This window comes from Doryrhamphus excisus, linkage group LG10 (assembly GCF_037039965.1).
Source record: "Doryrhamphus excisus strain RoL-2023G ecotype Guam linkage group LG10, RoL_Dexc_Guam_v1.1, whole genome shotgun sequence".
NCBI classification, from domain to species: Eukaryota; Metazoa; Chordata; class Actinopteri; order Syngnathiformes; family Syngnathidae; genus Doryrhamphus; species Doryrhamphus excisus.
The window spans coordinates 13,763,682-13,778,601 of NC_136366.1; the positions used below are offsets into that span (position 1 = coordinate 13,763,682).

Consider the following 14,920-nt stretch of genomic DNA (forward strand, 5'->3'; position numbering starts at 1 on the left):
AGCGTAGGGTAAATACCTTACGCTTGCGAGGGACAAACCCACAGTTGTTGAAGGAAGATTGGTCGTTTTACGTTCAGTTGTTGTCTTGTTGCTATTGTACAGTATTGCCTTTAAACGTTCAAACTCTTCACTATGGACAGCGAAGAAGTTGCAATGAAAGCTGCAAAGAGACGAGAACGCCAGTCAGGTGACGCTCTATACTATATTACACTGTATAAACTACAATTATGTCGTAATGTTTAAATCTCCAAGCGACAAAAAGCCATATGTTATCACAGATAACATATTACAGTCGGGTGCATGTGTAAGTAGTTGGATTGTGTTGGAAACGACCAAGGAAATGGTACCAATGAGCTAGCTCAAGCTAAGCTAACGAATGGTAGCCAGCTAACTCTGTAGTGTAGAGTAAACGGTACGCTGAACTAACTGTAACAGACAGCTGCTTAAAACACTCATACTCGTGTTGTTTTACTTACAAAGCGTGTTGGAGGAGTACTTTATACTGAGTTGTGCTTTCTTAATAGTACTCATTTAGTTTTGTTATTATACATCACCGCCTCTTAAATATACACTGGCTAGTATATACAATGGCTAGAAAAACTATGTGATCCACTTGTTTTTGTTTTTTTAATAAGATGTCATCTTCATCTAAGTTAAGGAAATTGATGCAGATTTTCTTGGATTTTTCATGTCTTGTATGTATGTATTTATTAATACATGCGCTCCCTGTGGATAGCGCTGAACTGTTTTAGCTGTGTCTTGAGTTTGCATGTTCTCCCCGTGCATGCTTGGATTTTCTACAGGGACTCCGGTTTCCTCCCACATTCCAAAAACATGCTAGGTTAATCGGCAACTCCAAATTGTCCATAGGTATGAATGTGAGTGTGAATGTTTGTTTGTCTATATGTGCCCTGTGATTGGCTGGCGACCAGTCCAGGGTGTACCCCGCCTCTCGTCCAAAGACACAACTGGGATAGGCTCCAGCACCCCCAGCCACTCTCATGAGGATAAGCGGTAGAAAATGAATGAATGAATGAATGAATGAATATTCTTTGGATGTCTCAAGTACTCTATAAGGCCTTCTTCAGCCAATCACAGGGCACATACATTCACACTAACATTCATACCTATGGACAATTTGGAGTCGCCAATTAACCTAGCATGTTTTTGGAATGTGGGAGGAAACCGGAGTACCCAGAGAAAACCCACACATGCACGGGGAGAACATGCAAACTCCACACAGAGATGGCCGTGTCTCCGAGCTGTGAGGCCTTCGCGCAAACCACTTTTTCCGCTGTGCAGCCCCCTTATACATTTCAACAATTCTTAATCTTCTTCTTCTTCCTGTGCAGAGCAAACCCAAAGTTTTTTTAAATTAATTAATTAATTTGACTAATAATAAGGCAAAAACCTTATTCCAATTAGCATATTTATGTAATTATCTTAAGAATTGACATTATTTTCCCACAAGAACTTTGAGGTTTTTTTTGGTTGTTTTGGTTGTTGGTCATTATTTTAAACCTACAGAATTTGCTTAGATGATGTTCAGATCACATTTTATGAAACTTCAAAAGGTTTACATACATTTTGTTGCCTCTCTATTGTAGGCCTGACTACAGCAATCCTGGATAATCTTATTATGACGTATCCAAAGGGTGCCTGCTGTTGTGGGATTATTAGACGGCATAAATATACAGCATATTCCTTGAACAAAACAATGTTGTTTTGACTTTTTAACTTTGTCTGTAGGTCCAAGCAGCGCTTTACATGATACGGAAGGTACTGCATCCGATCACCTTCATTGAACCACGTTACTGCATGCCATCAATTTGTTGAAGTGAAGCTTCAGCGGCTCTTACTGCTAGGCTTTATTAGCCTTGGAAATGATAAATGAACACACAGGAGGTGATGTTTCATAAGCTGCCCTGATGCATGGCTGCAAAAACATGAAGACAACAACACTCACATAATTTAAGTGTGTGGTTTTGTTTATTTCCAGCCTTGGAGAGTGGAGACTCCGATATTGGCTTCTGTGGTTGGATGTTGGTGGGACTGTCTCTTCTTCTCATGGTGGTCACACTGCCCCTCTCCATTTGGATGTGCATTAAGGTCAGCTGCTGTCACGCTTGTTGTTTTTATTGCATACATGTTGTTTTATTGGAATACATCTCAGTGGTACACTAGTATAAATCATCTACGATAGCCTGTTTTTTGTTTTGTTTTCCAGTGTTTGTTTAGGTGTGAATTTGTGTGCGTTTAGAGGCTGGTAAGCCTTTGTTCCATTGAACAGATTGTTGTTGTTTTGTTTTTTTTCCGAATAGCAGATATATCCAATTACAGGCTGTAGGCTGAATGTCAAATAAGACAAAGCAGGATATCCAAGCTCTTTGTGTGTTGTCTCTGTACACAGATCGTGAAGGAGTATGAGCGAGCCATTATTTTCCGCCTGGGACGCCTTCTGCGAGGAGGAGCCAAAGGACCAGGTTGGACAATTTACAATAATAACAATAATTTGTTTTATATGTTCGGCCAAGTCTTAACACTAGACATCAGACAAGACTTTGCACTGCATTCTCAAACATCCTTTCTGACCATGAGCAGATACAAAATATAATTATTATTATATTTATTAAGAGATTAAGATATGCCTTTATTCGTCCCTCATTGGGGAAATTTGTAATTTTTTATTTATTTATCCCTGTGTGTGTCCTGACGTTTGGGATGATGATGAGACCAGTGCTGGAGGATCTCGGGGTCCATGAGGGTTTATTCATTTCAACAGAAGTTTTGACCACTTTCTGGTCTCCGTCAGCACACTTGCATCTGAATACCTGAATTTTGGAGTAATTGTAAAGATTAAATACTCTTTTTAGTAAGATCAGAAAGCCCTGCATTACGGCTAATCTAGCCGATTAGTGATAAAAGCATGCATTAGCATCTCCGTGTTTCCCTGAGAGAGAATAGTGAGGACTCTGGGTATATGTTTAAGATGATAAAAAACGTTAGTTGTATTTTTAAGGGCCTCAAGACCAATGACTAAAACTTAGCCATTTAACGTCCTAAATACACTTGGTCTTGTGTAATCAGGAGACAAATGTATCATCAGCATAGCTGTGAAAATGTAAGTCCATGTCTCCTGGTGACACTGCCCAGGGGGAGCATATACAAATTAAAAAGAACAGGACCTAAAATTGATCCTTGGGGGACACCACATATCATTTCATGGGTTTCTGGGGAGCATACTTAGCACGAACCTGGCTCTGAAGTTTGTTGGAGTGACATGTATTTATTGAAATCCGGATCGCACTGTTATGTATTGTATATTTTGTTGTTGTTCACAGCATATTTCATAGTTAACCGTTTTTTCTCTATTTCCTCTGTGCATTTCTCCACAGGGGCATAAGTTTTAATGTTAGTTTTTTTATTTTTGGTGGCGCAACAGTGTTGAAGCAGGATGTACGTTTCCTGTTCAAATTTGCAACTAGAAAAGGACAGGGTGCAAGTCAAACAATGGGAGGATATTTACTAAAAACTTTAATAAAATTTGCAGCCACTTCCTCGGTTAGATAGCGCTTCCTCACAGTTTGCATCGAGAACTCCCGCTGGATAAGACCGGTGATATAAAAAAAAAAAAAACACACAGTAGTGGTCAAGTCAGCAACAGACGACCTACAGTTGGAGAGGTCATAGGTCATGACCATAGTGTGCCCCTGTTGCGAGTTGGTTGCCTGGCGTGTTGGGTTCAAATTCCTTTGGTTATGGAGGGTATTCAAGATTAACAAGAGTGTAGCTTAAAGCACATCTCTTTGGCGGTCTAGAAACAGTGACACAGGACAGGAGTACGACTAAAAACAATTGCATGGTGTTGTCATGCCAATATAACCATTTTGGCGACAAGGGAGTTTATGGTTAAAGTTGCAGTGCCGCCTCTCTTTCTACCACTGACAGAATATGCAAAATAAACATTTTGTGGAGAGGCCTCAGTGAGAACAACTGGAGCATTTGTACCCAGCCAAATCTGTTAAAAAATAAATAGTCAAGTTGTGGTCGACAATAATGTTTGACAGAGGGAAAAGGTCTACAGTATTTCTCTGATGTCATCACTATTCATGACCTATATATATATATATACAATACCCATATGATATGCTATGGTGTATTACATGTATATGGTATTTCAGTTCCAAGTTGGCATCCCTGAAAAACCGGCGCCAGAGCCAAACTAGATCCATTCTCAGTGATTGTACGTCACTCGCTTTCTTGATTTAATTTCGGACATAAATAGGGTCATGCATCAACGGTTGCCTGGTTACTCGCAGACATTTGCAGACAGTGACATGCTGAAGACCTTAAGTTAGGACAGATGGCCCGCAGCACCGACGTCAAGCACAGAATCCTCTCTGGTGGTGTTTTAGGAACAGCAAAATCTTCATTTTGCGCAGTGTTACAGTGAAGTTAAATTTATTAGCATTAGAGCGGGGGGAAGAGCAAGTATAGTAAAATATCAAGTAGTCTAGTGTAACATTAACAAGCTGTGTGGAGTCATTGGCATTAATCAGAAATGGAAACAATGTGCGGTTCTTCCAACAAGATGTCTCCTCCTCCAAAGTGCATCCTGCAATAAAGCACATTCACCAGGGCCTCATTTATGTGACGCCATATGTCTTGACAGTGCTATTTGAGTTATGGATGCGTTAATAAATCTGAAAATAGTGATGGCAATGTCTATTTTTTTTCTTTTTTTTTGTAAGACGAGGTATTTGTTGAGAAAAACACATGCTCCCACGAGGAAGAATTTGCATACATCTCATAGCTCACTGTCTCTTCGTCTTTGATTTGTTGTTTTACTGCATCTAATAAAAACAGGGAGTGTCCTCTTAAAAATGGTGAAATTGGACTCCCCGGAGTGTCTGGGGACGCCATTTGTGACAGCGTGGGGTAATAATAGCTCTCTGCCAGCAAATCTCACATTCCTGGGGGCCTTGTGGTGCCGATGTCCCCAACTAAATTCAGCATTTGGTTTCCTGTAATGTCCCCTTAACCTCAGCCACACAATCTGGCTGTGGGACAAATGCATGTGTTTAATTGGAAGCAGGAGTTTTCTTTATGGAATAGAACTGCACAATTTTAGGGGGAAAATATATTCAGACTTAGAATTGAAATCTTGGAACCTTCTTTAATACAAATGAAGAGGAAGACAAAACAATCCAGAGAGAAAAACATGACACACCTCCTCATTCGACAGCACGTAATAATAATGAAATCAAAATAAACATCTCAATTAATGCGATTGCTCCTCCCTTGAGCTGATGAATGATATAGCCAGTGGGCCGTCAGCAGGTACAACCAGGCCTGCACTCGCCGTGACCACTCTAACTCCCTTTTAACGTTTCTCAATTTGCCAGCGACAATGGCGCCAGGCAGTCTACCATTCTTGCCATTCAGCCCTGAGGCTGCTTTCGGAACCCTGAAACATCGTAACTAGGAACGTCATAAAACGAGGACCATCTGTATGTGTGTGTGTGTGTGTGATGCTTTCAATTAAGTTATTTCATTTACTACAGGGGTCTCAAACTCGCGGGCCAAATGCGGCCCGTGACACGCTAGTTTGAGGCCCTCACCTTGATACCAAAGTTTAATGTTGAAATGACAGCTTAAAGCTGTGTGCCCACCGTACACAGTTAACATGATTTTGCCCCCGCACATACTGTTACCCTACCCTGTTACCCCGCCTTGTTTTGCTTTGGATTAGCAATGAAGCTAAAGGCTTATGACGCTGGGTACAAATAAATGCAGGAAATGATTTGGAATAAAACGGAAAATACACGTCAAGATAAAGCATCTCATCAAACATGTTGTTAAAGTTACGATGCTGCTCCCAGATGGAACCGAGTACGATGCTAACTTGCTAATTGGGTAAAATTATTAAGTTTCATTAATGTTCATGTTAAAGGTTAAATAACTGTTAATACTGTACATTTGAATCTGAAAAAAATAATTTCTCTACCAACTGTATGTGGTTTCTTACGTTTTTCTTATTTGCTGTTTTATTATTATTTTACTTATTTATCACTGATTGATTTATTGTCTTTATTCTTAATTTGTTTATTTTTTTTATCTTATTTTGTGTATAGAAAAATAAAAATTAAGATATTTGAGAACAGTGGAATGTTTTATCAGATAATTTGCTGTGGAAAACCGGAACCATAGTACTGAAAAAGTGCGTTTTGGGTTGTTTTTTTTGAAAACCTGATGCGGCCTGGCTTCACCCAGATCCTAGCTCCGGTGGCCTCCAGGTAAATTGAGTTTGAGACCCCTGATTTACTACCTTGTCGAAACGCAGGGCTACATGACTGGGAATAGGCCGAAACACGTAAGAACATTTGGTTCCATCAACAATCAGATACAAGACATTTTAATGTGAATCAAGATTACAGTTTTTGTGTAGCTTTATTTTGAAACATTTGATAGCGCCACTTTTATCACGACCTTGCATTGCGTAACAAGGGCCAAGGCCTTTTGTTTTGTCTCAACAGGCAAGAGGAAGACCGCCGTTGCTATTTGCGGGAGGTTGCGATCTTACCAGTCAAACCGGCAGTTTACTGACTGGAAAGACTCTTGATGTGGCATGAAATGCTAAATGTTTTTCACACCTAGCATTTGCCTTCACTCGGCACGTGTGAGCCGTGTATTGTTTCATACACCCGCTGGATGGTTGTGACTTGAAACGGGCTTCTGAAAGCTGCAAATATTCACAGCTTTGCCCGACTGTCAGCACAGCTGCAGTCTTATCAAGCGGGCTTGACTTGGCCCGCTCCCAAGATTTCATTCATCCCACCGGCTTCAAACATTTGTGAAGACGCTCGCTCATTATTGCGTTTACCGTGGATTTAGTCCTCGCTAAGACTATTTGCATTCTTGTGATTCCACAGGTTTGTTCTTCATCTTGCCGTGCACTGACAGCTTTATTAACGTGGACATGCGCACCATCACCTTCGACATCCCACCGCAAGAGGTACGCCACGCATGGTTCTGTTGACGTTTAACAAATACACACACACACAACAGGCTGTCACAATACATGTGATGAGTTGAGATTTAGTCCGATTTTGAATGCGTCATTGTACACAACCACAAATGATCTCCCATTGTACTCAATCCTGGATCCTCTAATCCGGAATTTTGCGGAGAAATCAAACCTCAATACACAGCTTTATATTATAAGTGACAAAGACGTATCCTTTCCTGTGCACTTATAATGCAATACACAAGCGGATGGAAGCACAACTATGATGTATTTGCTCAACCTAGACGGCAAAATTAAATTAGTTTCCTACAGCCTTCCACCAAAATTGACACACTGTAATTTCCAGACTATTGAGCACACCCGAATGTAATCTGAAGCCACTAAATTAAACAAGAGAAATTATACTTTTTAATAATATACATTTGATAATAAAGTTGTTTTAAAGTCGCTACATTGGCTCCCCGTCCGCTTCAGGGTCGATTTTAAGATTCTCTTACTGGTTTTTAAATGTCTTAACGGCCTTGCACCTTCTTCTTCATCTGATCTGCTTTTACCATATCAACCCCCGCGGACCCTGCGGTCCTCCGGCACTGGCCTTTTAACAATACCAAAAACCCACAGTGAGGCAGCATTTACCCACTATGGCCCCCACCTGTGGAACAGCCTGCCGGAGAGCCTCAGGACTGCAGAGATTGTTGATATTTTAAAAAAAAAGATTAAAGACACACCTTTTTAATCAGGCTTTTAACTCATATTTTAACACTTTTCTTATGTTTTTATCTTTTTAGTCCTATTTTATGCTTTTAGTTTTTAGCTTTTAACTCCAGTGTTTCCTCCACACTGGGGGCTGTGTCAGGTCTGATGAGGGGGTGCCATCCTTGGGTCCCTTCGACCCGCCCGGCTGAGGGTTCCTCCCTTTAATGTGGGGGTCCGCCCAAGTCGGGGGGGCCCGGGTACTGGTCCCCCAATGGCACGGCCTGCGGCTCCTCCCAGTGTGGACGGCCCCAAAGGTGGCGTTTCCTTGATCCTCAGTGCCATGCCATGTCTCCCTACTGTGTGTGATTGTGTGTGTGTGTGTGTGTAGTATGGAGGGTGGGAGGGAGGGGCTTTCTTAGTATTTGTTTTTCCTTTTAATTGTGGTAATTGTTTTTAATTCTGTAAAGCCCTTTGTGTTGCATGTCTTTGCAGGAAAAGTGCTCTACAAATAAAGTTGATTTGATTTGATTTAATAATTTTCCAAACAGTGCGTGTAAGACGGCTGGTTAAACGGCTGTCATCGCCGTTGATCTTTACGTTCCTCCTTTTGCACTAAAACCACTAGTTGTCTCATTCAGTGTCACTCTGGACTTCCCGACACTGCTACACGCTGCCAAGATCACCGTCAGATCAGACTAAAACGTGAAAGCTGCATCAGACACACCTCACCACACGTTCTCCATGATGAAGGCACATGCACAAAGAGCAAGATGACTGCTCCAAAGCACACAAGATGTTGGGACCACAAATTAGCTTCATCACTGTAGAAGCCACAGGGTTCAAAGATGCAGCTTCTACATTGGAAATGACAGTAAATTGCTCATGAAAGATTGATTATTTCAAATGGGTTGTCAAAAAGTGGTATGGAATCTCCATGTCGGCGATCTCAAACACAAAACTGAAGCAGGGTTCCAGAATGAAGCCCTGACCTCAACCTTATAGAACTTGTGGACTATATTTAGCGATATTCTGACTGCACCCCCGAAGGTTACAATAATTGGAGCATGTTTAGAAAGTGTTTTCCTCCAAACATCTCACAATCCCATCTTGTCTGTTATCTACCTCGGTGGATTCAAACCCTCTCAGGTTCTGACGAAAGACTCGGTGACCGTGAGCGTGGATGGCGTGGTTTACTACCGAGTCCAGAATGCTACTCTGGCCGTGGCCAACATCACTAACGCAGATGCCGCCACTCGCCTGTTGGCCCAGACCACATTGAGGAACGTTCTTGGTACCAAGAACCTGGCGGAGATCCTGTCTGACCGTGAAGAAATTGCACACAGCATGCAGGTAGGACTCATTTTCCCGAATAGATTCCTTGCATGTTTCCTATTTCGCAACAGCATAATAACTAATTATAGCATGTCTGCACTTGCTGCCTTTGGTCAGCTGCTATTTGAATTGCAAGTGGAACGACCCAGAGACTTTTCACTGTGTCAACTTAACAGATACTGCCTAGCCAAAAATTTGTCACCATGTGAGTTTAACTAAGCAAATAGTTTCCCACAACTACCTCAATATATCTCTGGTGTCGGGTTGCTGATCTATTCTTTTTCTTCTTGAAACGCTGTAAGTCAACCAGTTCTTTTAATGAGTGGCCCAACTAATTTTTCAATGGTGACAGTCAATACTCAATTAATGCTGGATGAAAGTACTTCTTTTCTGTGATCGCGGTTATTGACTTGAAACAGGAAATGTAGAAAATTATGATGTCAGATGTTAGACTTATGCTAAAAACAAGTACTGGATGGTCCTTATAACTGTTGATAACTAATACTAACAGTCATGAAGGATACACACACAATATCATATAAAGATAATACTTACATGTATTAACACTTGATGTGTAAAATAATCTTCCTGAGGGGTGACACTTCTGATATAGTTTGTGTGGTCTACAGTTAATTTATTCCTGACAGCCAAAGTTGATAAGAATCAAAGGTTCCTATTGGATTCCATGGAAAATACATGCGGGTCATTTTTGACCCACTTATGGAAGGTTGGGGTAGTAACACAAAAACAAAAATTTCTTAAAATGTATAAAAGGTAAGTTAAAAATTTGAATGCCATTATATCAAAAACATGTATTTTGAGGAATACTTGGAATATGAAATGATAACAATTTTTCATTACGAAGATATTTCAAGAAAACAACCTGACCGGGTCATTTTTGACCCACTTAATGGAAGTTTGGGTTAGTAACACAAAAACAAAAAATTCTTAAAATGTATAAAAGGTAAGTAAAAAATTTGAATGGCATTATATCAAAAACATGTATTTTGAGGAATACCTGGAATATGAAATAAGAACAATTTTTCATTACGAAGATATTTCAAGAAAACAACCTGACCGGGTCATTTTTGACCCACTTAATGGAAGGTTGGGGTTGTAACACAAAAACAAAAATTTCTTTAAATGTATAAAAGGTAAGTTAAAAATTTGAATGCCATTATATCAAAAACATGTATTTTGAGGAATACCTGGAATATGAAATAACAATTTTTCATTACGAAGATATTTCAAGAAAACAACCTGACTGGGTCATTTTTTTACCCACTTATGCATCTAAGTGTTAAGAGGAGCAGAGAAGCGAAAAAAAGACAAACGTAAACACGTACTGTTGAAAAAGGGGCGTATCCTAATATTGAACTGAACTGAACTGCCAGTTGTTATTCCATACAGTGGGAGGTCGGGGGCCAAGTGGTGAGGGAGTCTGTCAAGCAGGTGTAGAGCAGATAAACAGGCATGCAATAGAAAACAGAGCAGAGGATTAAAGTGGCCACTTTGCTGCAGAGCCAGCCTCTGTAGTGGCGTCATTCAGCTGGAAGTATCCATTTTAAAGTAACAAACTGCTGCGAAGTGAATAAACAGCAATGTGATACTGCATGTAGAGCACATCTGTTACTTTGCAACCCATTGCTATCATTTATTCATCCATTAAAGCTGTAAATAATTGAATATGTTTTCACAGGCAGATGATCAGTAGGTTGAGGATTCACGTGAGCCATACATTTCTCTTGGAGTTGTGCTGATTGTTTCCAATGGAGTATTGCCAACATTTTCTTCTATGAACATTGAGGCTTCCAACACGTTGCCCTCTGCTGCCATCACGTGGTAGAAAGTGGAATTGCTGCAACAATTTTGTATATTGCTGCAAATGTAGAACAAGAGTACTGCATTTTAAACATATACATACTGTTTATAGGTTAAGCCTCCTTTACATTGGGAATATTGGGGGATCGGGGCTTGTATTAAGAAGTCTGGGTTCAAAGGTGAAAGGTTATATCAAGTGTTTTTTTTTGTTTGTTTTTTTTTGTGTCTGTTTTGTGTTCATCAGTCTACTCTTGACGACGCAACTGATGACTGGGGCATCAAGGTGGAGCGGGTTGAGATTAAGGACGTCAAGCTGCCCCTGCAGCTCCAGCGAGCCATGGCGGCCGAGGCTGAGGCCACACGGGAGGCCAGGGCTAAGGTACTTCAATGTTGTGTATATATATACATATACATACATAACATCATATGCTCAAGTGGACCAAAATAGAGTCACACTTCAGCATGTGTTGTTTGTATTTCCTGTTCTGAACAGTACTTCCTGTGGCGGCTACTGTGTCATCACTGCGTTATTATTGGGCTTGAGTGTGTTACTGTAAATGTGTTCCGGTGAGAAGGGGACTGGACAGGAAGTAACATAGGGTGATCAAATTTGAGTTGTAATATGACATGGCTTACAGGGATCATCGTGCCTGTTGTGAGATGATTCAGAGCTGCAATCAAATCTGGTGCTTGTGTGTCTCACCAAAGCTTACAGTAACAATACTAACACCTAGTGACCAGTGTAGAATACTACATATCATAACATTTTCTGAATGCCTATATTTATTTGTATTTTGGTTCATTTAGACTAATTATAGGCGGTAGTAAACCATGAAATAGCAATAATATATTTTTGAAAAACCATGAGCGATGAATGAACCATGAAAGCGGTGAGGGATTACCGTATTTTTTGTGATTCCAATGGCTTCAGTGATCGAGTGTGCAACCTCCTTATTGATTTGTGTTGGAGTGGATAAAAAAAACTGTCCCCCTTGTGCTCCCTTTCAGGTTATCGCTGCAGAGGGAGAGATGAACGCCTCGAGGGCGCTAAAGGAAGCGTCGTTGGTGATCGCCGAGTCTCCGTCTGCCTTGCAGCTGCGCTACCTGCAGACCCTCAACACCATTGCGGCCGAGAAGAACTCCACCATCATTTTCCCTCTGCCTCTGGAGATGATGCAGGGTTTCACCAAACACTAAAAAGCAAAGCATCGTCCACAAGTAAAAAGCATGCACACACACACGACATTTTCCACTTCTTATGTTGTTGTCCAAACATACAAGTGCCTGACACACACACTCTCTGTTCATCCATATCACCTGATGCTGCCGTACCGCTGAAACCACTGCCGGCATATGCTTTATTTTATTCACATATATTTTAGAATCTATTTTAAACTAATTATTATTATTCAACATAGACGAATATGCTATACATAAGTCATTATCAATCTTAGCAACACATGTTGCTAAGCAGAATTGGCTGAGCACATCTAAACCTCTCACCTGCCTCCTCATGTGTAGCTTTGTCTTCTTTATCTTTTAACTAGAGGATGTATAGAGTATAAGTATAGAGTACTAACCTGCATGAGGGCTGTACAGCTGCATTAGAAAAGACGCGTCCAGGTTGTGGACAGGAGGAGTGCCGTGCAATTAACACTTCAAATACCCTAAATGGTGCCATATTTGTCATCGAAGATCTTATAATACAGCTCTACTGTATTGTGGAATGCTATAAAGCTGTTTTTTTTAGGTTTATTCCCTGTGACTTGCTCAAGCCATGCAGAAAACAAAGTCATCTTTGAAGAAAAAGCCTTAACATTTTTCTATGCATTTGCAAACGTAGCCTAAGAAGTTACAGTAAGTATTTAGCCGAAAACAAGCCAAATAGTCGATAGGCTTTGGACTAGCCACTTTTTATTGAATGTGAGCATACGCTGTTACAGTGAATTTCTAACTGTCTACTACTAAATCATGTAGAATTAGTTCATATACAGCATACAGTACTGCTTCACGCAATGCCGTCACATTATTCACGGCCATCTAACGGTAGATGGTTTAGCTTTGAGAAGTGAAATATGCATTATAGCTGTTACTCATTTTGTTACTTAAAAATTATGTTACATTTGTTAAGGGTTTGCTAAGGGTTAAGATTGCACCTCTGATGTTTGTATTTTTATTATTTATACCAAACAAATCCAGTAGAAGCAATGAAAAACCAAACTATTTAATGAAAGCCAACTACTTTTATTTGCATACAAATGTAGTATATAATACTTCAAGTAAAATGAAATGTATTATTATTTTCTGTATTTGACTTAAGCCAGTCAGTAGTTTTTTTTTCTGGTTTTATCCTGACAAAATATTAAAGATGGTATCAACAGACTTTGTCATTTATGTGATTGAATTGTGATGAATCTATTGTTAAGTCAAGAGAGACACACACATTTCATTTTAATTAGGTTTTATTGCTGTAATGGCAATGAATCCAATAATAAATACGCCATGCATGCATTGCAGATATAAACATGTACCAGAGTACCATTAAAATGACAACTAAAAAGGGGAACATTAAGGCATCTTTGTATTGCTGCATTGCTGGCTGTGTTTACTCGTGATGGGACTTGTCCGAATATAAAATCCTATTTAAAAAATAATACACTACACCATGTGATCAAAAAACTGGTAAAAGCTTGACTATTTGGCGTTAAAAGCGACATGAAGGCAGCACTGTGGGGCACCACCTTAATTCAACAAAACTACAAAATCAACTCAAGAGCTCACAGGGCCAGCTCGGCCATGGCTCGCTCCAGGGGGTCACTGGTCCAGTAATCGTGGTCCCAGCCCAGGAACCAGCCAGTGAAGGTAGGAGGCTCAAAGCTTTGCTTGATCTTCACGATGGGGGTCCTTCGGTCTCTGTTGGCTGGGTCTGTCTCGATGTAACGCACCGCTGATAGACAGACGTGAGAATTTGTTAGCATTACAACTAAATGGGTACACCTGTTGCTAGCCAGTAGGTGGTCTTACCTGATGCCATGGCCTCTGTCTTCTCTTCCTCTTGGGCCTCATTGCCGATCCAGACAAATACCTGCAAAAAAGGTAACTGTCTTATTCGAGGCACATATGAATGGTTTTAAAACAGCTCACATGTATTGTTCTGGTTTCTCTACCTGTTCCCAGGTGTCTAGGATCATGACATCATCAGTGGCGAGGTCGTCTTGGGTCATCTCACCGGGTACCTCTTCGATCTGGAAGAAAAGGTTCTTCATCACCACAACACTTCCTCTTTGGTTCTTTTGTTTTTGGAACTTTTTACAAGTCAAACAAACATTAATAAACTATTTTGCTTTATGGGGCAATAGTATGTACATAGTCACACGTCTTAGTTATAACCTTTTGGTGCTCAAAATTACATTTGCTCTGATTAGATGATGTAATCATGAAATACCGAGGTGTTCCCAGGGCAGTTGAGAGACATAGTCTCTCCAAAGTGTCCTGGGTCCTCCCCTAGGCCTCCTACAGGTCGGACCTTCCCAGGAGTGGGGGGTGTCCGGGAGGTATACTAACGAACTTGACTAACTTACAATGAAGTTTCCAGTCTTGTTGGAGCAGGCGAAGAGTCTCGGTGGGTGAGCGTCCATCTTGTCCTTCAGTCTGGTGGACGTACGGTACTCGGTCTTTCCTCCCAGAGCGTCCCAGAACTCCCCTGTGCATACGACATATACAATTCATTATCATTGTACTGAACGTTTTGGTGACCCTAATAATGTGGCCAACCGATTCAGGAGTGGTTTTCATTCATTCATTCATTTTCTACCGCTTTTTCCTCACGAGGGTCGCGGGGGCACTGGAGCCTATCCCAGCTGTCTTCGGGCGAGAGGCGGGGTACACCCTGGACTGGTGGCCAGCCAATCACAGGACACATATAGACAAACAACCATTCACACTCACATTCATACCTATGGACAATTTGGAGTCGCCAATTAACCTAGCATGTTTTTGGAATGTGGGAGGAAACCGGAGTCCCCGGAGAAAACTCACGCATGC

General features: G+C 40.8%; 2 protein-coding genes across 4 annotated transcripts in view; one reads left to right on the forward strand and one right to left on the reverse strand.

The window, feature by feature from the left end:
• On the forward strand, positions 1–14,860 carry stom (stomatin). Of its 2 annotated transcripts, XM_058057868.2 has the most exons (8): positions 1–187; positions 1,750–1,779; positions 2,000–2,109; positions 2,411–2,483; positions 6,933–7,015; positions 8,870–9,073; positions 11,121–11,255; positions 11,885–14,860. In XM_058057868.2, the coding sequence occupies exons 1-8, from the start codon at positions 133–135 to the stop codon at positions 12,071–12,073; spliced, it is 879 nt and encodes a 292-aa protein (XP_057913851.1). In that variant the 5' UTR covers positions 1–132; the 3' UTR covers positions 12,074–14,860. The 2 variants fall into 2 exon arrangements, with proteins under 2 accessions (XP_057913851.1, XP_057913860.1); XM_058057877.2 differs by lacking the exon at positions 1,750–1,779 and having other exon boundaries at positions 4–187.
• The window catches only part of gsna (gelsolin a), a 15,135-nt gene continuing 13,535 nt past the window's right edge, over positions 13,321–14,920 (reverse strand). For both annotated transcript variants that reach the window (XM_058057856.2, XM_058057846.2), the window contains 4 exons: positions 14,458–14,579; positions 14,044–14,121; positions 13,901–13,961; positions 13,321–13,823 (listed from right to left, as the gene is read on the reverse strand). In XM_058057856.2, coding sequence (XP_057913839.2) covers positions 13,654–13,823; positions 13,901–13,961; positions 14,044–14,121; positions 14,458–14,579 — 431 coding nt within the window. In that variant the 3' untranslated portion in view covers positions 13,321–13,653. The remainder of the gene's footprint in view (positions 13,824–13,900; positions 13,962–14,043; positions 14,122–14,457; positions 14,580–14,920) is intronic.